Here is a 25,641-nt window from a genome sequence, read left to right on the forward strand (position 1 = left end):
TAATGCTTAGTGAAATAATCCAGTCACAAAAAAACTCCACCATATTATTTTATGCATATGTGGAATCTAATGAACAAACTGAACTAACAAGCCAAACAGAGACAGATTCACAGATGGAGAGCAGATCACAGCTATTGTTGAGGGCAGTTATGGGATGGAGGGATTGAGCAAAAATCAAGAAGGACTCATGGACATGAAAAGAGTGGAGTGGTTGTGAATGAAAAGGGGACTATGAGGGGACTAAATGTTAATGAAAAATACAATAAAAGATTTAAAATAAAAAATCAAACTCAGGCAGAGGAAGTAAATGTGGGTAGGGAAAAATGCATGAGGTAGTCAAAGTACAAACTGTCAGTCCTAATACAACTACATCATTGGGACAAAAGGAAGAGCATGGTGACTGTAGTAATAAGAATGAGTATTAGTACAATTAACTATGAAGATGCAGTTAATAATGTGTTGTACATCTGAAAATTGCTAACAGAGAAAATAGTTAAAAGTTATTTTTACAAGAAAAAAGGTGTGGAATTCTATGTGGTGATGGATGCTAACATGAGATATTGTGGTGAGCACTTGAAGACACATACATATATTAAATCATGAAGTTTATGTCTGGGTCAAGTCCCTATGCCCTCCCTGCTCTGGGTCCCACACACCCCATCCCCCACATCCTCTTCTAAGCCCACCCCAGTAAGGATCTTTTGTACCCAGTGAGTTAGGATGTCCCTGTGTCCACATCTGGGAACACCTCACACTTGGGAATAATTGATGGTCTTGGTGGCACAGAGGAGAGAGGCTGCCCTGGCCCTCTACTTACAGATTTGACTCTTCTGTGTTGTCACTGCAGCCATCAGGTGATGCTGCCTCTTTCCCAGAAGCAACAGCATGAACAAGAGCTGAGTTCACCTGGAGGTCCCGAGTGGAAATGGTGCAAGGATGCACATGACTTTCTGCATCATGACATATGTGTTGGTGGAGGGTGACTCCCAGTAAATCTTACCAGTAAAAGGGGAATGTCATGCTCTCTCACCAGACCTCTGTTCCAAGATCCCAGGGTCCCAGGATGTGGATACCAAGTATCTGAGTCAGCACTAGGGAGGAGACACAGATACCACTCAGAAATGTATGGCACCAGGATGGTCCTTCTGTTTAACTCTGCCCTCTAGCTCATGATGCTCTGACCCTACCTGTCCCAACCAGAGAGGGCATTTTCTATTTGTGACAGGATCTCCTAAGCACCCTTCTCCTCCTGAAGGAGCAATACCCTGTTCTCCCCATCCTGACACTGGTGTTTCTCAGGGAACAGTCACAGGTGGAGATTCCTATGGAGGTGGAGTTGGCCCCATATTGTTCATTGTCTCCTTGAAGTACTAACCTGGTTTGTTTGGGCACAAGATGATTGTGGTAAATTTGGTTTCTTCCTTCAAATAGAAGATGTACACTATCTACAGTAAAGGCATTGATTTTGGGATGAAAGAAGGTCAGAGCACAAGAATACACAGACACTTTGTCCTCACTGTGTCCCCAGTCCTCACACCTGCAGCTTCTGCCCTGATGCTTCTCTATGTTGTTCTCCAATAAAGAGGAAGGACAGTGGCCCACAGCCCTCTTATCCCCAACATGCACAGCAGTGGCAGTGGCACCAGAATGTCCATGGGGGTCATGTACAGGACCCTTGAGGTCACAGGGTTACTCCCTGATCTCTGGGAAGCAGTAGATGTGTATCCACAGTGCTTTCTGGAGGCTCATTTCCCAAACCTGCCCTCTCTCAGAAGTTTTCCCTTCTCCCCAAGGACAAATAGGGAAGGGAAGGTGGAGCTCTTCTCACTGTAGGTCTGGTGACACCCTGTCAGGAGGGCCCCTTTGCATCCCACTCCCCACTCATGTCACCTGTGCCAAGTGTTCACACCCACCACCCCTCAGAGAACACATAGAGGGCCATCTCTTTCTCCTCTCTCAAAATTCTAAGAACATCTCTAGGAGCAGTAAGATCTGGGAACCTGGACCTACCAGAATCCAAATCCTCTCTCTGTCTCTGTCCTGGTCCTAAGACCAGGTCTGGTCACACAAGAAGCCTCAAGAAGGTGTGACAGAACTCATACTCATGATGAGGGGCCTGTCATGCTCAGAGGCTCAAAGTGAGAAGAGTGGCCCTGACTCCAGCCCCACAGATGAGGGTGCCTCTGGTGGGTCTCTGTTGTCAGCTTGAGGTTGAAAAGCCACTGGACTCATGTGCAGCTGTGAGCTCATTCTCAGGGTTGCCAGGACCCTGTACTCTCACCCTCTAACTTCTCTACATTTTCTCCAGACAAAAAAGGCCAATGTTTCTATCTTTATGAAAATATTGAATCTCCATCTCCTTGCCCCACCTCCACTTCCTCTGACCTTACTTGGCTTGCTCTGCCCTCCATGATAGCATTCTCCCTGCTGTGGTCCACTGGTGTCACAGAATTCTTTCCCCATTCTGAATGTTTACTCTTCATGTAGAATGAACTGAAATTTAGAATTTATTTGACTCAACTGTCAGCTGCAAAACAACATATCTATCAGACTTTTGATTCTTCAATTCTTCATTTGAGCTGAATTGGGACTGGGCATAGTGCCAGGCACAGAAGAGACTCACAGATCCTATTTTCTGTTGTGCAGATCTCTGTGACAGTACAAGGAAGAGATTAAAAGCAAGAGAAAATACCAACCACTCTTGTGATGAAAAGAAGGAAGGAATGGGAAGAGTCTGACCCAGATGGTTTTCTAGATGAGGTGACAGTAGATCCAGTCCTCACAGGCAAAGAACCCAGTGGCCTCTGAAAAATGCATTGTGTCTCTGAAATTAAGGCTCCTCTACTCAAGAATGGGGATGTGTCCAAGGGGAGACTGAGGAGGGTTTGGGTGCACCTCTGTTCTGTAGGATAGAAGGCCAACTGCCCTCATTCCCCAGTTTTACCCCGCATCAGTCAGTTTAAGTCTCTGCCTCCAAGGATTGCACCATCCTCCATACCAGACCTGAGTGCTCCTCCAGGACAGTTTGGCACTGTCCGTGGTGCTGGAGTGCACCTGGGTTAGTTCTGCCAAGGAATTCAGCCCACAGGCACAAGGGCCTGAGCTTCAGGTAAGCAGGGCACCTAGGACACAGGGGCTTCCGCAAGGCGGGGTCCTTCTTGGGAAGGAGGAGTCAGAAGAAGGCGTGGCAGTGCTTTTCATGTCTGTGCTTTTCCTCTCATCCCTCTGATTTGTCATCATGCTGTTTAATGTTATTCTTCCTTGAAAATTTTCCACAAACGGCAACCATGGGAACAAAAAATTTCAGGTTTAAAATATTTTTGTATGTATTGGTTGTGAAAACATATATCTAGTTCATGTTGCATAAACCTTATGTATTTATTATAGCTTATATTATATAAATGTCTTATAAATATTGTAATGGATATTTAACTAATTATTACAGTGAGTAATATACTATACTTTCTCATATTGCATTTCCTATATTATAGTACAATATTATACATTTATAAATATATACTATGGCACCTTGTCAAAATAGTCTACATTATATAAACATTTAAGTTATACTATGGGATCATATCTCAAGTCAAGAATAAAACAGGAAGGTTTCCCAGGAGCCTCAGAATTTCTCTTCATTTCCCTTTCTCTCCAAGCCCCTTTCATTTCCAGATTATGAAGGCCACAGCATCAAAGCTATATGATCAGTGTGGGTAAATGCCACTGGGAACTTTGGTATCTTGGTTTAATATTCTGTCTCATTTTCTGGACTCAAGTATTCCCCCAAATGCTAGTCTAACAAGTGCACATTTTCATTGATCTTCAATTATTCTACATTTTTTAAATGAAGAGTTTTATTTGTTCTATTTGCTTTTTTCCCAAACAATTTTGTTATTTTCAGCACAAGTCCTGAGCAGAATGGTTTAACCAGTTATTACCAAAACGAGAGTCACAATTCAATATCTTGCCATACTGAAATTGGAGTCAAGTAGTGGATGTGGGAACCAAAGTCCTCCTAGTTACAAACTATAATTGCCTCCTTCTTTCCTCAGGGCCATTTCTTCAATTTCTAAAATTGAGGAAATAAATCACCTACATACAGGTGCTTGTCTTGTATCACTGGGGCACTCACCTGGGCCTATTCTACCTGTGGACACCCCACAGACATTTCCCCCTTGCAGCCAATGTTGTGGCTGGGCCAGCCCTTGTGGTTCTTGCTATGATTATAGGACACACTTCAGCAACAACCATTAGGGAACTTTGGAAAAAAAAAACAGCTTTATTGCAGTCATCTCCTATTATCCACAGTTGTGCTTTCCATGGTTTTTGTTATCTGTGTTCAAACACAGTCCAAAAATACTAAATGGAAGATTCCAGAAATAAACCATTCATGTTTTAAATTTTGCAATTTTCTAAGTAGTATGATGAATATTGTATACCCTCTGTCTGTCCTGGCTGAGTGTGAACCATCTCTTTGTCCAGCATCTCCATACTGTATATACTGCCCACTTGTGAGTAACGTAGTAGTCGATTAGGTCTTCAGGTCTACTGTCCCAGTATCTGGTGACTTGTGTTCAGGTCTCCCTTGTAGTAGCCTCATGCTGTGTCACAATGTCTGTGGCATTCACCTCCCTACACCTCATCACATAGGCCTTGTGACACCTTACAACAGCACAGTAAGTGATGCGGACCCTGGATGGCAGGGGCCCTGTGTTGTTCCGTGTGTTGTGGCTGTGATAAACAAATTCACACAGACTACAAAAGTCCTGTGGGGAAAAGTGGATGGCATGGCCACTCTCTGAATGCGAGAGGGCCTCAACCCTTGCTTGGACAAGCTTTTACTGCTTTTCTGGACACATTACATCGACAATGGTCCTCATTTACTATGAACAGATTCCCTTTAGGTGGTTACCTTTTACAGAAAACAAAGCAGAACATGTTGCTAATTACATAAAAAAGGAAGGATATTTGCAAATGCAAAGGGAAAAGTGGTTGAACTGGTTACACTCATCCTTGGGAGGTTTAGCATAGATTTTAGGAAGTTCCTTTAAAGATATGGAGTAAACATTTGTGCCTCAATTCAGGGTGAAGGAGTTTTAGCAAAAGCAAGCCTCAAAGCAACCTAGGAACAATGCAGGCTTGATTCCCCAAGGGGAACCTATCTGTGAGCAGGGGTCCTTTGTGTGGGATCTTGCTCCCCACTGGCTTTTCTGAGTTGGGGCTGGGCTACATTGCTCATGCCTTGTGGAATGGTGTCCTATAAGAAGAAGGGTGAGTTAATTAATAGAAGATATTTTTATAAGATTTTATTTATTTATGTTTAAATAAGGGAAGGAGAAAGAGGGAGGGAAACATCAATGTGTGGTTGCCTCACACACACTCCCCACTGGGGACCTGGCCCACAACCCAGGCATGTGCCCTGACTGGGAACTGAATCATCAACCCTTTGGTTCACAGGCCATCACTCAATCCACCCAGCCACACCAGCCAGGACAATAGAAGACATTTCGAGAGAGGGAGAGATCACATTCACATAACCTTTATCACAGTATATTGTTATAATTCTGCTTTACCATTAGTTATTGTTAATATCTTTTTGTGCCTAATTTATATATTAAACTTCATCATAGGTGTGTACAGGAAAAGTCATAATATATATAGGACTCGGTACTATCTGCTATTTCAAAAATCCACTGGAGATCTTGAAAGATCTCGCCCACAGTTAAGGGACACTGCACACTTCATAATCATAGAGCTTATTGTTAGGGATCTACACTGTGGTACCACTCCTGACTCTGGTTGTTTTTGTTTTAGAACTTTGTTTTCAAAAAATTAAATTAAACCATTTGTATAGAGGAGGGAGACTATGAGCTCTTTCTTCATGCCGTACTTTTAACCTAAATCTGCCCAAGAATTGGATTTGAAGGACAGTATGGGGTACACCAGATGAAAACAAGGGGGTGTGGCTTCCAGGAGGGAATCTCAAATTGCTAAAACATTTGTAGGAAATGTCATAGAAGATTTCAGGGACAAAGGCCATGGGGAAAAGGTGCGTGAGGAGGTAAATACCAGGGGAAGAGGCCTGGGATGTAATACTAAGACCAGGGAGTCAGATAGGGGTTTGTGTAGGACAGAGGCAGGGTCAGCTCTCTGGCCTGGCCAGTTTTACAGCAGAGGACAAACCCAGCCAAGAATCGGGAGGCCTGTGGGAGGCACTGTCACACCGTATGTGCTGCTGGCAGCCCTACTGGAAACTCTATGTTCACAGCAGCACTCTACGGTGGTAACAGCCCCTTCCTGGGAACTTCCTCTTTAGCTCTGTGAAAAGGGCTCCCTGGCAGCTGCTTCCTGGGCAGATTGTGCATGTGGCTCTCTATGTCTGCACCTCCTGCATCTCAGTCCTTTGTCTCTGAAAAAAATTTCTGGTGACAGGATGCCTAGTCAGCTCCTGCTTACACCTAACAAGCAATTGGAAAGATCTCTGTGGTGCTGTACATGGGATGGGAAAGGGACTGGTGCTCAGGAGGTGCTGGAGAATGGACAGGTACAAGTGATGACAGATGACCCCAGAGAAACTATGATACCTCGTCATGAACCAAAACACAAAAGGTGGACAGGGATGTCTTTCCCTGTACAGGGTTTGAGGAGTTCTGGGATGGAAAACGAGAGTAACAAGTTGCCACCCTGTTTTCTATGGCTGGTCACCCCTGGCTTCAGGAGAACTTGCCACCAGGACCTTTCTGTTCAAAAAAGAGAGACAGGCAAGCCTTGGACCTCTGTTGGCTGTGGTTTCTTTAATGCTCACAGCCACCTTTGAATACAATGCGTGGTCTCTGCTGTACAGAGTGTGAAACTGAGGACAGAAAAATGAAGTCAATCACTTGAAGACAATGCCTTAGGAAGTGCTGAAGTCTGCACTCAAGCCCAAGTCTCTCCAAGCCCATCACCTTTCTTCTTTCTGCTCTGCCTGCAGATGCTCTTACAGTGGTTAATATTAATGTTAATGTTAATGTTAATGTTGCATGAGGTCACCTTATGCTACACCAACTTGCCCCCGACTTCTTTCCCCAGAGAGGCTGTGATGTTTCTGGCCAGGCCTAAGCTCTGAGCAAGTCCTTATTTGCTGGTCTTCTTGATCTCCGAGTACACTCAGGTGCTGGTGTCCTCCTTGTCCTGAGCCTCACACAGATACCCCCTGTGAAAACTGACGTTGGTGTACTAGATATCCTGCTCCTCTCCCCATGGAGAAGCATTCCCCATGGGTGATGCTTGGCCTGGGGGCCTGTCTGGCTGTGGATTTTGCTGGGAACCCTGAGTGAAGAGGAGAGAAGAGTCAAAGAAGAAAAAATCAGACGTGGTCTCAAGGGGAAGTTGGGCTGATGGAACAGTTTTTATTCATCCTCTTATTCTACACACACTCCACATGAACTCAACTATTTTCTCATTCCTTTAAAATTTTGTAATGATAAAGCTGATTACACCACATTGAGGGCTTACCAATCACATTTTGTCCTCACTGAAACCAAGTCTAAATGATACTCTTACTATTTCCATTTACAGATAGGGAAACTGAGATGAGGAGAGTTGAAGAAACATGCCCAGAATGGGTAGAAAGTAATGGTTTTGGAGAGACAGTTCTGGCAGGCTATACTGGGAAAGAGGTGAGGTGGCTCAGTGGTCAGCAGCACTAGGGCAGGAGGCTGACCCTGGGCTCTGAATAAGGAAGAGGAAGTCAGCTCCCAGCTTTCTGTCCAGGTGACCACAGATGAGCAGGTTTGGAGAAATTCTGAGCAGCTCAGTCCACACTCATTGAAGAGACATGCCCAGCCCCTCCCCCTACACTGCATGAGAAGATACTCACATCACACACCCAGATGACTGTTCCATGACAGCTTCTTCATCATTCATGACCTTTTGTCTCCCACCTGTTTGCTTCTTGTGGAATTTCACTCTAAGGGAAGAAGTCAGGAGCCACAATGGCTCAGGCACAGGTGGGCAGGCTGCCTCCACTTCCTGAGAAGATCACTGAGGCATCCAGATCCCAGAACCTAACTCAGAGACCTTCTGACATGCAAGTGAGTACTCTGTCCCCTACATGACCAGGTGTTTCACCGAGACTAAACTTACATCACAGTAGGCCCCTACACAGGGAGAAACTGCTACACAAGCAATCATACCAGTATTATCCCTAAGAGCCCCAAGTAGAAACAACCCAACTTTCCATCAATGCATGAGGAGCCAAATAAAAAGTGCAGCATCCATGCCATGGAATGTAATTTGGAATAAAAAAAATAAAAAAGTTACACATGAACCTGGAAAATATTGTTATGTGAAAAGACTCAAAAAGGATCATGTGTTATATGATTCCATTTATATGAAATGTCCAGAATGGGCAAATCTGCAGACACAGGAAATTAGTGTCTGTCTGGGGCTGGGACATGGATAGTGGCACAAATGACAAATAAGGGATTTTTTAATTCAGTTTATGCTAATGAAGAAGATTTAAAATTGATTATGGTGATGGGTGCACAACCCTGTGACTGGACAACCATTGAATTGTATGCTTTAAATATATAAAAATTTGCCCTGATTGGTATGGCTCAATGGATTGAGCACTAGCCTATCAACCAAAGGGTAGATGGTTTGATTCCCAGTCAGGGCACATGTCAGGGTTGTGGGCCAGGTCCCCCCAGTGGGGGACACGTGAGAGGCAACCACACATTGATATTTCTCTCCCTCTCTTTCTACTTCCCTTCTGCTCTCTCTAAAAATAAATAAATAAAATCTTTTAAAAATATGAAAATATTTAAAATAGACCTCTCCATATGGACTTAGCTCCGCCCTTTCTGGGATTCAGGGGCCTCTCTCTGTACTCTCCATGACACAGCTTCCTCCCCAGGACACAGGCTTACATGCAAAAGGAGATGAGACACAAGCATAGGGACAGGACGACCATGGCACTAGCACCACCAAGAGCCGTGGGAACCACTCCACACACGTATACTGCCTGCCCTGCAGAGAAGAGCCTCATGAGCCAATCCTCTCTCAGAACTCTGTGTCATGTCTTCCCACATCTTTGCAGCACCCGCTGTAGCTATAGAGTCTGTTCAGACAGGAGATGGAGGGTCCTGTCCTAGCAAATAACGCCCTTGCTGGATACAGCCCCTCTCCCCACCTCCATCCCCTCTTTTATCCCTTACTTTCTCCCTCAGCCTCCACCCCAGCAGGATCCTGACCTGGCAGCAGCAGGACACTGGTGCTCTGGGCCCCGTGGACATTCTTCTGCCTCGCAGGCTGAGTCTGAGGCCTGGCACTGAGCCCCACTGAGAGGCTCAGGGAGCTGTTGGCCCAGGGCCCCAGAGGAGCTGGAGGTTACCATGTAGGGAGGTGTTGCTGAGGGTTCCCCTCCAGCAGCCCCCTCCCCCAGCCACCAGCGCAGCAAGGGGGCTGGCCTGAGCTTGGGAGGAACAGCTACAGTGCAGACTCTGGTCCTCCCAGGAGCAGGAGGGTCCCAGCAGACGTGGGGGGGGTCTGTGGGGAGCAAGTAGATGGATCAGTGGTGCCTCTGCCCTCCCAGAAACCCAGGTGTCCCTGCCACACAGGGGATCCCCACACTCACAAACCACTGAGAAGTTGAGGAAGAGATTTTGGGAGCCCAGTGGTTGCTGAGCTTGGCAGGTGAACTGTGCTTCTTCTCCAGTCCCCACACGAAGTAGCTTCAGGATCGTGGTGCTGGAGACTGGGACAGTCTTCAGGGCTGGGGACCCCCAGAACCACCTCAGCTGTGCAGGGGGGTTGCTGTCAGCCACACAGAGCAGCTGCACATGCTCACCCCCCAGGATGGGAAGGGATGTGGTTTGCAGAACCTTGAGGGCTAGTGGAGAGAGATGCAGACAGAGACAGAAAGAGGGCTGAGTGGTGGGAGAGAGAGGGAAAACACAGGTGAATGCACAAATCCGCAAGAGGTGAGAGAGGGAGGGCGGTAACTTTCCTCCTTGCCTCCCCCATATATGATCCCACTCACACTCTGATTCCCCTCAGCTCCATGTCTGTCCCTGGGGCAGGTCCCAACCCCACAGAGGGAGGTTCTTTCATACCTGTAACATTTCTGAATGATACGCCTATGGTGAGGTTCTGTGGGGCATCTGGGACAGAAAGATATGTTCCTGCCTTAGAATAGAGGGGTGTATGGGAGTTAACCCAACCCAAGGAGGGGTAATGGGAACCAGAATGGTTGCATAGCTGTGTTCTGGCCCAGTGCATTTCTACATTCAGATGAGCAAAAAGATTCCTCCTTTAACTCAGCCTACTATACACACACACACAAAATACACAGTAAGACACAAAAAATCAGGTTTGCCAGTCCCACTGCCCCCAAGACACCAGCTGTCCCTCCAACACTCACAGGACACATTGAACTGAATGGTTTTCTGTGTGGTCACCCCAGGTCCTGCAAGTGTCACCAGACAGGTGACTGTGGTGCTGTGGTCCCTGGGCTTTAGGGTTAAGGGGAGGACTAAGGAGTGAAGGGTCTTGGGATTCAGAGAGTCAAGGGCATCCCCCACCCATGAGTAGATGAGAGGACTTCCCCCTTTGCAGGACCCTGGCAGGCTGCAGCCCAGTTGTGTGGGGCGGCCAGACTCCAGAGGCCCCCGAATGTGGATGTCAGATTTCTGTGTCAGGTCTGAGGAGGAGAGAGGGTGGTGCCTGGCACCTGGGGATGCAATGGGGACCCAGAATGTGACCACACCTGGGACCCATGCCACAGGGCCTGAGCTCACCCCAGGTCCTGTGTCTCTTCTAACACCCTGGGCCCAAGGCTGGGATCAAGTAGTGTCCCAGGGTCCTGTGGTTGTTCTAAGATGGGTCCCATGTCTCTGCATCCTCTCCTGGGCCCCTGCCATACCTGTCACCTGCAAAGTCAGCTTCTTCTCTTGGTAATCACTAAGGTGAGTATATTGTCTCTGCACTCGTAAGATGTACGTTCCTGTGTCACTCTTCCTGGCGTCTCTGATGCTCAGGGAACAGTTGTTGGCGCTGGGGTCCATGAGGAAGAATCAGTGCTGTGTCTCCATCTTCACTAGTATATTTGTGTTATTCATAGCCACAGCTTCAGAGCTATGTAAGTGGTGTCCACTGTGGTACCAGTGGATGTAGATTTTAGCAGAGGGATACAAGAATATCCAAAATAAGGGGAAGGAGCAGGGCACATTGGTGCATCCACCCTCCTGCACACTCACAGATTCCTGCAGCTTGATACCATAGGCTAGCTGCTGCTGCTGCATGGAACCTAGGGGGACACAGACACTCAGCATTGGCCCCAACCCATCCCCACCTCCCCACCCCTCTTCTCATGCCCTCTCACCTCCCCACAGCAGGGGCAGCAGCAGTAGGGGTAGCATGTTTGCCTTCTCACAGGGCAGAGCTGGTCCAGGGCCCTGTGTCAGTGAAGGAAATGCCCAGCTGTGAGGTGGAGCCAATGACACCCCAACAGGAAGCCATGGGTGACAGAACTGTGGTCAGGCCTGGAGGGGAACTTGGGCTCCACAGGCTGTGGGGAGTGCTGTGAGGGCTGAGAAATCATCCTGTGTCACCTCCCCCAACCTGACCCTGAAGGTGGATCTACAGTCACCAGATGCTGAGCAGCTTGTGCAGATGTGAATCTGAATGTGTTCACCTTGCAGTTGATGTTGAAGTCGAGAGGGAGGTCACCCAGCGGGTCATTCCAGTGAGAGGTGTCCCTGGTGCTTCAGGAGACCCACCCTCCAGCCAAAACCACAGAATGTGCTGGGAAAGAATGCATTTAAATTTTGCTTCAACTACCAAGTGCTGATAAGAGTAGAAGGAATTTACACCCAACTCCACTGGAGGGTGGAATCCAAAAGGAAGCTGAGTGTTAAAGCCCTATGCACTGTGGACACTGGGACATGGGATGCACAAGTACAGGGTCAGAGGGTGTCCCACTGTGTGGGACAGTGACAGTGCACAGGTGCCCTCAGTGTGGGATGTGGGCAGGGAGATCTCATCCCATTCAAGGGGACCTCACACTCTGGCCCTCAGCACAGCAGCAAATTTTTAGTCTTAAAGCTCAAGAAGCTCCATCCTCAAGGCCTCTCATGAGCTCAGCCCCTTCTCAAAGCCCCAGCAAGGGCTCAAGTGATGTGTGGAAATAACCTGAAATCTTACTGCTCTTTATGAAAGAAAGAAACTTGATAAACGTTTTCTCAACCATCACAATGTTCTGAAACTATCAGGGTCAAATATTCCTTGTAGCAAGTTGTGGGATTGAAAGTTTCTTAAACTACCATATCTTGCCATGTATAATGCACCATTTTTGCCCAAATTTTTGAGGGAAAAATAAGGATGCACATTATACATGGGTGGTACTAGTTCTGTATCTATATAAATGCTTTTAATTCTTTTATTTATGCTTAGGCATTAATAGTACATTTCTAGAAAATAATAATGGTATCTCTAGGCAAAATAATACCCTAGAATACAACAATCAGTTCACTTTCTACATACAAATAAATGAAAAATCGGCCCTGGCTGGTGTGGCTCAGTGGATTGAGTGCTGGGTTGAGAACTGAGGGGTTACAGGTTTGATTCCCAGTCAGGGCACATGCCTGGGTTGCAGGCCAGGTCCCCAGTAGGGGGCCCACAAGAGGCAACCACACATTGATGTTTCTCACTCTCTCTTTCTTTCTCTCTTTCCCTTTTTCTGAAACTAAATAAATAAAATCTTTTCAAAACTTGAGTTCAAAACTGAAAATGAAAGATTTTTTCTGAAACCTTGGGCCAAAAAGGGGGGCACACATTATACAAGGAAGTACTTTATACACAGCAAAATATGGTACACAGGAAAAGAAAATGTCAATCTCCAGTGCCAAGGAAATGCTAGATCTCTTTATAGTGGCTATATTATATAAACATTATATTATTATAATAATTAATAATGATTACTAGTATAATATTAATACCTATTACAGTAAGACAGAATTATTCTCCTATGAAGAAGCAATCAAAAAGTATCAGTCAAAAAACTGTTGGGGACATGTGTCCTGCAGGTGGGCCAGACAGGAATGCCACACTACTAATGAAAATAGTCTGTAATTGTCTGAATTGTCTTATATTTTTGTTTTCAGCATTTTGACTCTTCTTACTTGATGTGATATGTTTTCCCATTTCAGAAAAATTCATGGGTGCCACATGTTGCTTTTTCATTGAAGCAGTGATCTCAACATTAGTAGAAATAGCAAGATCCACAAAACCTGGGTCTGCCTCTCCCATGGGGAACATGTGAACCAGAGGTAACCAACTCGACCCATATCTACCCCTGACTCTTCACATGTTGCCAAGAAGATTGTCTTGTGCAAGCAAAGGACAAAGGAGGTAGGATTTCCATGTTGGTGCCCCCACATCTCATAATTCAGTGGTCTAGAAAATCTCAACCTATCTGGATTATAAAAATGACAAGAAAAAAGAAGTCTTGGGAAGAATGTTCAAAAAGGGGAACCCTCTTTCACTGCTTGTAGGAATGTAAGCTGGAGCAGCTGCTATGTAAATCAGTATGGCAGTTCCTCAAACACTGAAAACAAAGCTGCCCTGAGGTCCACCAATTCCACTTCTGGGTATTTATTTGGAACAAATGAAAACACTAACTTGAAAAGCCCTGGGCACCCCTATGTTCACTGCAGAATCATTTACAATAGCCAAGATGGGGAAGCAACCTCAGTGTCTGTTGGTAAATGAAGGATGAAGAAAATGTGGTGTATGTACAATGGAATATGATTCTGCCATAAGGCTAAGTGAATCAACATGGCAGAGAAGAACAAATACTGCACAATCTCATTTGTATGTGGGAACTTAAAAAACAACTCAAACTCAGAGATAGAATAGGTAGGTGATTCTCAGAGAAGGAAAATGGGTGCAAAATAAAAAGACAAAACACAGAATGGGAGAACATATTCACTGATATACTTGATAAAGGGTTAATATCCAACATTTATAAAGAAATTACAACTTCAACACCATTAAAACCCCAATTAAAATTAAGCAAAGGACCTGAATAGACACTTCTCTGAAGAAGACAACTGGTGGCCAACAGACCAATGAAAAGATGCTCGTCATCACTAAACATCAGAGAAATGCAAATTAAAACCACAACAAGATATCATCTGACACCTGTTGAATGGCTATCATCAATCCATCAACAAACAAGTGCTGGCAAGGATGTGGAAAAGGGGAACACTTTTGCACTGTTGGTGGGAATGCAGAGTTGTGCAGCCACTGTGGAAAGCAGTATGGAGACACCTTAAAAAATTAAAAATGGATCTACCATTTGACCCAGCCATTCCACTTCTGGGAATATATCCAAAGGGACCCAAAACACTAATTAGAAGAACATGTTCACCCCTGTTAATTGCAACATGATTTACACCACCAAGATATGGAGCAGTCTGAGTGTCAATCTATAGATGAGTGGGTAAAAGAACTATGGGGCATTTACACAATGCAATACTACTCAGCCATAAAAAAGAAGAAAAATTTACCCTTTGTGACAATATGGATGGCCCTGGAGAGCATTATATTTAGTGAAATATGTCAGTCACAGAAAGAAAAACACCATATTATTTCACCTATATGTGGAATCTAATGAACAAACTGAACTACCAAGCCAAACAGAGACAGACTCATGAATGGAGAGCCGATGACAGCTGGTGTTGGGGGGAGTTACAGGGTGGAGGGATTGAGCAAAAAGCAGAAAGGACTCATGGACATGGACAACAGTGTGGTGATTGTGAAGGTAAGGGGGACTATAAGGGGACTAAATGGTGATATAAAATACAATACAACATTTAAAAATAAAAATAAAAAATCAAACTCATGGATAGCAAGAATAGATGGGTGGTAGCCAGAGGAGGAAATTGTGGGTAGGGAAAAATGGGTGAGGTGGTCAAAGTACAAACTTTTAGTCCTAATACAACTAAGTCATGGGGACATCAGGAAGAGCATGGTGACTGTAGTTAACAAGAGTGGGTATTAGTACTATTAACTACAGTGATACATGTGTTTAATAATGTGTTGTATATCTGAAAATTACTGAGAGAAAATTGTTAAAAGTTCTGTTTACAAGAGAAGAAGTGTGGAATTCTATGTGGTGGAGGATGCTAACATGAGATATTGTGGTGAGCACTTGGAGATACATACATATATTGAATCACTAAGTTTATGTCTGGGTCAAGTCCCTATGCCCTGCCTGCTCTGGGTCCCACACACCTCATCCCCCACATCCTCTTCCAAGACCACCCCAGTGAGGACCTGTCATACGCTGAGAGTTAGGATGTCCCTGTGTCCACATCTGGGCACCCCTCACACTTGGGAACAATTGATGGTCTTGTGGACACAGAGGAGAAAGTTTGCCCTGGCCCTCTACTTACAGATTTGACTCTGTTCTGTGTAGTCACTGGAGCCACCAGGTGATGCTGGCTCTTCCCCAGAAGCAACAGCATAAACACGAGCTGAGTTCACCTGGAGGTCCAGAGTGGAAATGGTGCAAGGATGCACAGGACTTTCTGCATCATGACATGTGTGTTGGTGGAGGGTGATTGGGGGTAAATCTTACCAGTAAAATGTGAATGTCCTCGTCCCTCACCAGATCCCCGTGCCCAGACCCCAAGGTCCCCAGCATGTGGATTTCAGGTATCTGAGTCAGCACTAGGGCTGAGACAGAGACACCACTCAGAAAAGTGTGAGACCAGGAGGGTCCTTCTCTTTAACTCTGCCCTCTGGCTGATGCTCTGACCCTATCTGTCCCATCCAGAGAGTACATTTTCTATTTGTGACAGGATCTCCTAAGCAAACTTCTTTTCCTGAAGGAGCAATGTCCTCTTTTCCCTGTCTTGACACCTGTGTTTCTCAGGGAACATCACAGGTGGAGGTCCCCAAGGAGGTGGAGTGGGCCCAAGCTTGTTGATAGTACTGACCTTCGGGTACTGACCTGGTCTGTTTGGGCACAGGATGATCATGGTACATTTGGTTCCCCCCTAAAACCAGAAGGTGTACACTATCTACAGTAAATCCATAGATCTTGGGATTAGAGAAGGTCAGAGCATGAGGATACACAGGCACTTTGTCCTGACTGTGTCCCCAATCTTCACACCTGCAGCTTCTGCCCTGATGCTTCTCTAAGTGGTTCCCCAATAAAGAACAAGGACTGTGTCCCACAGCCCTCTTACCCCTCACAGGCATAGCAGGGGCAGCAGCACCAGCATGTTCTTGGGGGTCACATACAGCACCCTTGAGGTCACAAGGTCACTCCTTGCTCTCTCAGAAGCAGTGGATGTGTATCCACAGTGCATTCTGGAAGGTCATCTCCCAAACCTGCCCTCTCTCAGAAGCTTTCTTCTCCCCAGAGACAAACAGTGAAGGGAAGGTGGAGCTCTTCTCACAGTAGGTGTGGTGACACCCTGTCAGGAGGGCCCCTTTGTATCCCACTCCCCACTCATGTCACCTGTGCCAAGTGTTCATCCCCCAAACCCCTCTCAGGAATGGATGGAGGGCAATCTGTCTCTGTTCTATCAGAATTCTAAGAACATCTCTCATAGCAGGAAGGTCTGGGTACCTGGACCTACCAGAATCCAAATCTTCTCTCTTTCTGTCCTTCTCTCTTTTTGTCCTCAGCCCAGGTCTGGTCACACAAGAAGCCTCAGGAAGGGGTGGCTGAACTCATGCTCATGACAAAGGACCCCTCCTGCTCAGAAGCTCAAACTGAGAAGGGGGGCCTTGACTGCAGCCCCACAGGTGAGGGTGCTGCTGGTGGGTCTCTGCATTCAGTTTGGGGTTGGAAAGCCACTGGACCCATGTGCAGCTGTGAGCTCATACTCAGGGATCCCAGAACCCTGCACTCTCTCTTACCCTCTAACTTCTCTACAGTTCCTCCAGACAGAAAAGGCCCCCCCCCTTCATGACTCTATTGAATCTCCCTGTCCTTACCCCACCTCCACTTTCCCCTGGTCTGCCATGGCTTTCTCTGCCCTTCACACTAACATTCTCCCTGCTGATCCACTGAAGTTGCAGAATCCTTTCTCCAAGATGAATGTTTTCCCTTCATGTTGAATGAATTTAAACTTAGAATTTATTTGGGAGACTTAACAGCTCCCATTACAAAATCTCAACCAGGCTTCTGATTCTTCATTACTTCATTTCTGCCGAATCAGGACTTGGCATACTGCCAGGCAAAGAAAAGGACCCACAGACCATGTTTCCTGTTGTGCAGAGGTCTGTGACAGTACAAGGAAGGGATTTAAACAAAAAAGAAAGAAGAAAATATCAACCCACTGTTGTGAGGAAAAGAAGGAAGGGCAAAGGTTATGACATAGGTTATCTGGAGTCAGCCATGAGGGTCAAAGGACCCAGTAACCTCTGAGAAATGCATTGTTTATCTGAGGTGCAGGCTCATCTTCCCTAGGATGTGGGGTGTCCAAGGGGAGACTGAGGAGAATTTTGGGTGCATCTCTGTGCTATAGTACAGAATGCCATCAGCCTCATTCCCCAGCCCTACCTCCAAATCTACCTGGAGACAGCATCAGATTCCACAGTTCAAGTGCTGAGTGCTTAGCCTGCCAAGCCAAGCCAACATCAAATGCCAGCCTGAAGTCCAGGTTATCATCTGGGCTTCTGACCAACTGGCTCTGAATCAGAGGTTCCCAAAATCTCAACCTCTTTGGATTTATTAGTTGGCCAGAGTGGCTCACAGAACTCCAAGCACATATTACTCACTAGGTCACAGGTTTATTATAAAAGAATATGACTCAGGAACAGTGAGACAGAAGAGATGCAGAGGATGGGGAGTGCAGTAAGGGGTGTGCAGCTTCCATGGCCTCTCTGAGGTGCCCTCTCTGCCAGCACCTACACGTGTTCTCCAACCTGAAACCACCCAGATGACGTCCTTTTCAGTTTTTATGGAATCTTCATTATGTAGTCATGATTACAAATCACAGACCACTGGTGATTGATTCTTCCCAGCCCCTCTCCCATCCTGGTTCCCTCTGGCCTTCACACCACCTGACACAAGAGGCACCTCTCACAATGGGGATTGCACATGTGGGCCCAACACGGCCTCGTCCCCTAGACCCATCCTCTGTCCTGTGGTCACGAGTGAGGGACAGATGGGATGGTGTGTGGAGCTGTGAGAGGAGAGGAAGTTGTTACCACAGCCACAGGTATGGACAGAAGGGCAGAAGAGGAAATTTCCCCATAACCTGCACCAGGTTGGGAGGGCCTCAGCGACACAGAGGAGACCAGGCTGAAACACCTACGAACAGAAGACCCATCCTAAGCAACCCTCAGCAGTGAACTGGGAGAAAGGAGAAACCATGATCTCACTTTAAAGATTTTATTTTATTTTTTTTTATTTTATTTTTTTATTTTTTAGAGAGGGGAAAGAGAGAAAGAAAGAGAGGGAGAGAAACATCAGTGTGTGGTTGTCCCTTACAGAACCCCCACTGGGGACCTGGCCTGCAACCCAGGCATGTGCCCTGACTGGGAATTGAACCACTAACCCTTTGGTTCAAAGGATGATGCTCAATCCACTGAGCCACGCCTGCCAGGGCTACTGTCTCACTTCAGCCAGGGTCACTCACAGCCCCTATCTCACTTTAGAAAACCTACCAGAATCCATCTCAGAGAAAGGAGTGTGTGTGTGTGTGAGTATGTGTTAACTAATGATAAAAATTATTTCTACCTCTGTTTGCTACCTTCCTCACTCCCCCAACTGGAGATCAAACCTGCAATCTTTTGGTGTACAAGATGACACTCCAACCAACAGGGCCACACCAACCAGACTGAGAATCATTTACTTTAAAAAGTGATTCCCTTCAATATTTCCAGGATCCACCTCCCACCACACGTACTTATTACATTACTACTGTCTATGTTCCCTCTCATTCACTCTGCATCCCAGAGATTATTCCAATGGGTGTCTCTTTAACTCAACTTTTCAGCTAGGTTCTGACTCATTGAATCCGGGATAGAAAACCAAGGACAAATCCACCCTCTGCAGGACACAGTGCAATCCACAATTTTATGTTGCACAATAATCTCACAGGAGACCCTCTCCATAGTAAACAAGTACCTCCTGGTTCCTAGTTCCCTCCTCTTGACTTTGGTGAGGTGCTAGCTCTTCAGAGAGTCAGTGCAGATTCGGTGATCCTTCAGGAGCTGAAGCTGACTTGGATCACATTTTATATATTTGGGATCTAGAGTCAGGGAGACCCGCTAGAGGAGACGAATGGATTCACTGCAAACACTCATTACAGGTTTGCCCCAGAGCTGTGAGCTTAACCACAGTCATTCTCTGACTCTCCCCATTGGGCTCAAGAAAGGCCCACAGACACTAAATAGGAAAATCAAATTTTATGTTGTATAAATTAACACAATTTTTATTTATTGTTACATAGTAAGTAACACAAGGTGGGTGTGTTTAAACAAGAAAGGAAGAGCTGTGCTCCCAACTCTACTGCACACGGACATCTACATGGACGATGCTGTTTGAGAGACAAGAAACTCAGGTGCTACCCAGGTAACTTCTGGGCAATGGAAGGTAAAGGCCCCAAATTCACTCCCATCCTGGGCCTGGGGATGGAGACACAGGAACAGGGGCTGGGGAGAGAGACAGGACAAGTTGAATGGGAGAGGCACAGGCAGCAGCAAAGGGGCCGTCATGGGTGTGTATCACTTGTGGTTCATTTTTGTATCTTATGATGCTTTCAAATCTTTAAACCCTGCTAAACAAGGAGACAAAGCCCCTTCCAGGACTGGCTAATTCTCACAGACAGGAAAGATCTCTGTTAGGAACAGATGGTCAGGTGCAAACCACTCAATCCTGAGCCCATATTCCCAGTCATTGCAGCCTGTCCTCAATCACCCAGGAGCTGGGACCAAGGACATGAAGACCTCCCCAACAAACAAACACCCCTGATTTTTTCATAATAGCTGATCTTAAAATGCTTTCCCTGCCCTGCCTTGCATTTCCCATGGAAACCCCAATAAAGACTCTGGCTAGTCTGCCCCCCACTTTCATCTGCTCCCTGAGGCAGCCTGGTGCTTCCCCCAGGGCCCTGCCTGGCCTTGTGGGGCCTCCTCTCAGGAAATGAAAGGAATGAAAACCTTCTTTTATTGGCGTTGACTCTCCTTGTTGTCACTAAGTCACTTACACAAATTAAACCCCAAGGGTACAATTGAGACAGGTGAGTCAGGAGTTCCCAGGGAGAAGGTGACACTGATGTCCCACGACCGCCCCTCTGGACTCCATGTCTCACCTCAGTGCCGTTCTCACAAGAAGGGAGGACCAGTCAGGTTACGGCCTCGTTCTCCAGGGTCCTCCACACCTGCAGGGCCAACACAGGTCTCAGCTTAGGGACTTGGCTACTTTAGTTCTAATTCTGGGCAGGTGGGACCACTCAGCCCCACCTGGAACTTGGGGCCAATCACTGACCTCCCTGTGGAGAAACAGCTGCTCACCTGGTGTAGTAGAGCCAGGTGAGGCCATAAGTGAGGAGGAAGCCAGCCCCCATGAGGGCCCCTCTGATCAGAGTGAGGACCAGGGGCCAGGAGCCCTGCTGCTCCTCAGTCACACATTTGCAAGAAGGGGGTTGTCCTGGGGAAGAGGAGAGGGGGTCAAGCTGTTACTCCAGGTCTCACAGCCCCAACACCCGACCTGGCTGCCCACCACCAGCACCTGTCTTGCAACTGGCTCAGCACAGACAGGCTGAAGGAAACATGCTGGGATCCCAGTGGGTGCTGAGCCCAGCTGTTGAACTCCCCTCTGTCTCCAGCCCCTACATGGTTCAGCTCCAGGACCCTGGGTGCTGAGGGCTGGGATGGGCTCAGGGCTTTTCCCTCCAGGGTCCAGCCCTAGTTAGCCCACCCACTCACCAGATTCTGCCTGGTCTTCCCACCTTTTTGCGGAACCTGCTGTAGGTTCTGTTCAAACAAGAGATGGAGGATCCAGTGGTAGCAAATCTCCCCCTTCCCGGGCCAAGCCTCTTCCCAGCTCCATCCTCCCTTTGATCCCTTCCTTTCTCCCACAGCCTCCCCCCACAGCAGGCCCCTGACCTGGCAGCAGCAGCAGCAGCAGGACACTGGCTCTCTGGGCCCCGTGGACATTCTCAGCCTGGCAGCAAAGTCTGAGGCGGGCACTGAGCCCCGTGCGGAGGCTCAGAGAGCTGTTGGCCCAGGGCCCTGTGGAGCTGGAGGTGATGGTGTAGGAGGCAGTGCTGGGGTTCCCCTCCAGCAGCCCCTTCCCCAGTCTCCAGCGGAGGGAGGTAGTCTGCTTGGCTGGAGAGAAGCAGCTGCAGTGCAGACCCTCGTCCTCCCAGGAGCAGGAGGGTCCCAGCAGCTGTGGGTGGTCTGTGGGGAGTGAGGAGAAGGGTCAGCAGTGCCCCTACTCTTCCCGAATCCAGAAGTCCTGCCCCGAGGGGTCCCCACACTCAAAGACCAAGGAGAGGCTGAGAGAGATTTGGGGAGCCCAGCCCGTGCCCAGCTTGGCAGGTGAACTCTCCTTCTTCCCCAGCCTCCAGGAGAGGCAGCTCCAGGATCTGGGTGCTGGAGATGGGGGCGGGGCTCATGGCTGGGGACCCCAGGAACCAGCTCAGCTGTGGAGGGGGTTGCTGTCAGCCACACAGAGCAGATACAGACCCTTGTCCTCCAAGATGGTAAAAGATCGGGTTTTTTTGGCAGAATGTTGAAGGCTTTGGGGAGAGAAGGGGAAGGGGAAGGAGGAGATAGAGAGAGAGATAGATAGAGAGATAGATAGATAGATAGATAGAGAGAGAGAGAGAGAGAATGAGAGAACACAGGGTACAGCACCCACCCAGAAGAGGTGAGGGAGGGAGGGTGGTGATTTTCCTCCTTGCCTCTCCCATATCTGATCCCACTCACACTGTGATTCCCCCTCAGCTCCATGGCAGCCCCAGGGGTAGGTCTCAGACACACAGAGGGAGGTTCTTTCCTACCTGTGACATTTCTGTAGGACCCATCAATGGTGAGCTTCCTTGGGGCATCTGGGACAAAAGATATGGCCCCACTTCAGAGGGGAGGAGCAGTAGGAAGCAGGATGGTGGGAACCAGGAAGGTGGGATTCCGTCTTTCTAGCTCACTCCCCTCAAGCACTGAGATGCATGCACCAGTGTTCTCAGGCTAGCTCAGCCTCCTGCACACACACATACACACATGTGCACACACCAGTCCCACTGCCCCTAGGACACCAGCCATCCCTCCCACACTCACAGAAAACATTAAGCAAGATGGTTCTCTCTGTAGTCACCAAAGACCACTGGTGTTTCACCTGACAGGTGAGGTTGGTGCCATGGTCCTGGGGCCTTGGGGTGAAGGTGAGCACCAAGGAGTGGAGAGTCTGGGGGTTCAGAGAGTCAACAGCAGCTCCCACTCAGGAGAGGGCAAGAGGACTTCCCCCTTTGCAGGACCCTGGCAGGCTGCAGGTGAGCTGTGTGAGGCGGCCAGACTCCAGAGGCTCCTCCAAAATGTGGATGTCTGGTTTCTGTGTCAGTTCTGAGGAGGAGAGAGGGAGGTGCTTGGGAACACCTCCCCACAGAGGTTGGGAACCTAGAGTATGAACCTGAGAGGGACGCCTGACTCAGGGCCTGAGCTCATCCCGGGTCCTGTGTGTCCTCTGGCCACCCTGGGCCCATGGCCTGGATCAGGGGGTGTCCCAGTGTCCTGTTCCTGTTCTAAGATGGGGTCCCATGTCTCAGCATCCTCTCCTGGGCCCCTACCATACCTGTCACCTGCAAAGTCAACATCTTATCTTTATAAGTATATTTCACATCATCTCCTCTCTCCACTCGGAAGATGTAGGTTCCTGCATCACTCTTGCTGGTGTCTCTGATGCTCAGGGAACAGTTGTTGGTCCTGGGGTCTGCGAGGATGAATCGGTCCTGGGTCTTCCTCTTCACTGGTGTATATGGGTTGTTTGTGGCCACAGGAACATTCTGCTGGGTGATGACCCCATTTTGATACCAGTAGATGTAGAGGGGGCCAGAGGAATACCACGACCTCCACGGGTAGGAGAAGGAGCAGGGCACATGGATGCACAGACCCTCCTGCACTGTCACCAATTCCTGCACTTGGAGTTCATAGCCTCTCTTCTCCTGCAGGGACCCTGGAGGGGGCACAGACACTCAGCTGCAACCTCAGCCCCTCTCCCACTGGGCCATGCCCCCTTCCCATGACAACTCACCACTCCACAGCAGTGGGCAGCAGCAGCAGCAGCAGCAGCAGGGGAACCATGTCTGCTTCTCACAGGGCAGATCTGTCCCTAGTCCCTGTGTTGGGGAGGGAAATGCACAGCTGTGAGGTGGGGCCAATGATGCCCCAACAGGAAGCCTTGGGTGACAGAGCTGTGGCCAGTCCTGGAGGGGAATTTGGGCTCCACATGCTGTGGGGGTGTGGAGGGGACTGAGAAATCACCCTGTCTCAGCCTCAACCCTCTGCCAGATCCTGCAAGTAGTTACACCAAGAGTTTGAGAGTCTTGTCCAGATGGGAAGCTGACCACCTAACTGAAGAGGGAGGTCACCCAGGGATCATGGCAGTCAGAGCTGCTCCTGGTGACTCAGGGGACCTACCCTCCAGCTGAAACCACTAAGCATTCTGGAAAAGGATAATTTTAAATTCCCTTTAGACCACACATGTGCTAGTGGGAGCAGAAGGAATTTAGACCCAAGTCCAGTGAAGGGTGGAACCCAGGGGGAAGCTGAGTGTTAAAGCCCTTTGCTCTGAGGCCTCTTTGGAGACATGGTGTGCACAAGCGATGGTCTTCTGGAATCTGGGGATCTGGGGGACAGCGATGATGCACAGGCACCCTCAAAATGGGGTGTGTGGTGGAAGATCTCACTCCACTCCAGGGGTCCCAAATGCTGGCCCTCAGCACAGCAGCAAACCTGCCACATTAAACTCAGGAAGCTCACTCCTCAGGTCACCTCACAAAGCTCAGTACCCTTTCAAATCCCCCCTCCACAGATGTGTGGAAATAACCTGCAATCCTGCTGCTCTTTTATGAATGATAGAAACTTGATGAACATTTTCCCAAACATGACCATGAAGTAAAACAATTCAGAGTTTCCTTGTAACATGTCTTGTGATCAACAAAAGTTTCTAAACTATACTGGAAATTGAAATGTCAGTCTTCTGTGCCAGAGGAAGTACTGACTCTCTTTCCATTGGCTACATTATATAAATATTATATTATGATAATAATTAATAATGATTACTAATATAATATATATGTTTATTTCTATAAGACAGAATTATTCTCCCATAAAGAGATGATCAAACAGGATCAGTTGAAAATGTGGGGGGTATGTGCCATGCAGGTGGGTCCAACAGGAACACCATACACTAATGAAAATAGTCTGTAACTGTCTGAATTCTCTTATATTTTGGTTTTCAGCATTTTAGTTTTTCTTTTTTCAAAGATTTTATTTATTTGTTTTTAGAGATAGGGGGTGGAGGGAGAAAGAGAAGGAGAGAAATAGCACTGTGTGGTTACCTCTGAAGTGCCCCCTACTGGGGACCTGGCCCCCATCCCAGGCAAGTGCCCTGCCTGGGAACTGAACTGGTGGCCCTTTGATGCACAGGCTGGTGCTCAATCCAAGACCCACACCAGCCAGGGAAATTTTATCTTTTCTTGCTTGATGTGATGTATTTTTCTTTTTAGAAAAACTCATAGGTGCCACATGTTCCTTTACTATTTTTTTTGAAGCTGTGATCTCATCATTAGTATCCATATCAGCTTCCACAAAACCTAGGGCTCCCCCTGCCTTGGGGAACATGTGAACCAGCTCTACCCCCACTCACCTGGGACTCTTCACATATTGCAAAGAAGATTGTCCTGTGCAAGCAAAGGACTAAAGGTGGTAGAATGTCCATGGTTGTGCTCCCACAATTCACATCTCTGAGTGGTCTGGCAAATCTCAAGGAATGAGTGTGGGCAAGAAAGCACAGAAAGGGGCACCCTTGCACTGTGCCTGGGAATGTAAGTTGGGGCAGCTGCTATGGAAATCACTATGTCAGTCCCCCCAAAACTAAACATAGAGCTGCCATAAGATCCAGCAATTCCACTTCTGGGTATTCATTTGGAGGATACAAAAATACTAACCTGAGAACATATATGCACCCCTGTATTCCTTGCTGCATTATTTATAATAGCCAAGATCCGAATGCAAAGTAAGTGTCCACTGATAAATGAAAGGATGAAGAAAATGCACTATATACACAGTGGAAGGTGTTTGTGTCATACAATGAAAGGAAATCCTGCCATTTGTGACACATGGATGGACCATGAAGGCTCTAGACTAAGTGAAGTAAATCAGGCAGAGAAAAGCTCATATTATTTCACTTAAATGTGAAAATTTTTTAAAAAATCAAGCTCACAGATAGAGACAAGAGACTGCTGGTGGCCAGAGGCAGAGGGTGGGGAGGGGCCAAAGGGTTGAAGGTGGTCAAAAGTGCAAACTTTCAATTATTAGATAATTAAATCATGAGGCTGTAATGTACAGCATGGTGACTATTGTTAATAACAGTGGGTATTAATACCATTAACTATAGTAATATAGTTAATA

General features: G+C 47.4%; 1 protein-coding gene and 1 pseudogene across 1 annotated transcript; both read right to left on the reverse strand.

Moving 5' to 3' along the window:
• Positions 1 to 9,236: 9,236 nt before the first annotated feature.
• On the reverse strand, positions 9,237 to 16,028 carry LOC123825925 (sialic acid-binding Ig-like lectin 5; the record flags this gene model as incomplete). The annotated part of the gene is given in 9 exon segments (XM_045849565.1): positions 9,237 to 9,357; positions 9,359 to 9,451; positions 9,453 to 9,531; positions 9,616 to 9,874; positions 10,098 to 10,145; positions 10,406 to 10,684; positions 10,907 to 11,290; positions 11,366 to 11,438; positions 15,987 to 16,028. Coding segments are annotated over 9 exon segments (1,378 nt in total), but the record flags the coding sequence as incomplete, so codon positions are not given.
• Positions 16,029 to 20,920: 4,892 nt separating this feature from the next.
• Positions 20,921 to 23,325, reverse strand: LOC123825927 (annotated as a pseudogene).
• Between the last annotated feature and the right edge of the window lie 2,316 nt (positions 23,326 to 25,641).

The sequence above is a fragment of the Phyllostomus hastatus genome, unplaced genomic scaffold (genome assembly GCF_019186645.2).
Source record: "Phyllostomus hastatus isolate PE091 unplaced genomic scaffold, TTU_PhHast_1.1 phas_contig_749, whole genome shotgun sequence".
NCBI lineage: Eukaryota > Metazoa > Chordata > Mammalia > Chiroptera > Phyllostomidae > Phyllostomus > Phyllostomus hastatus.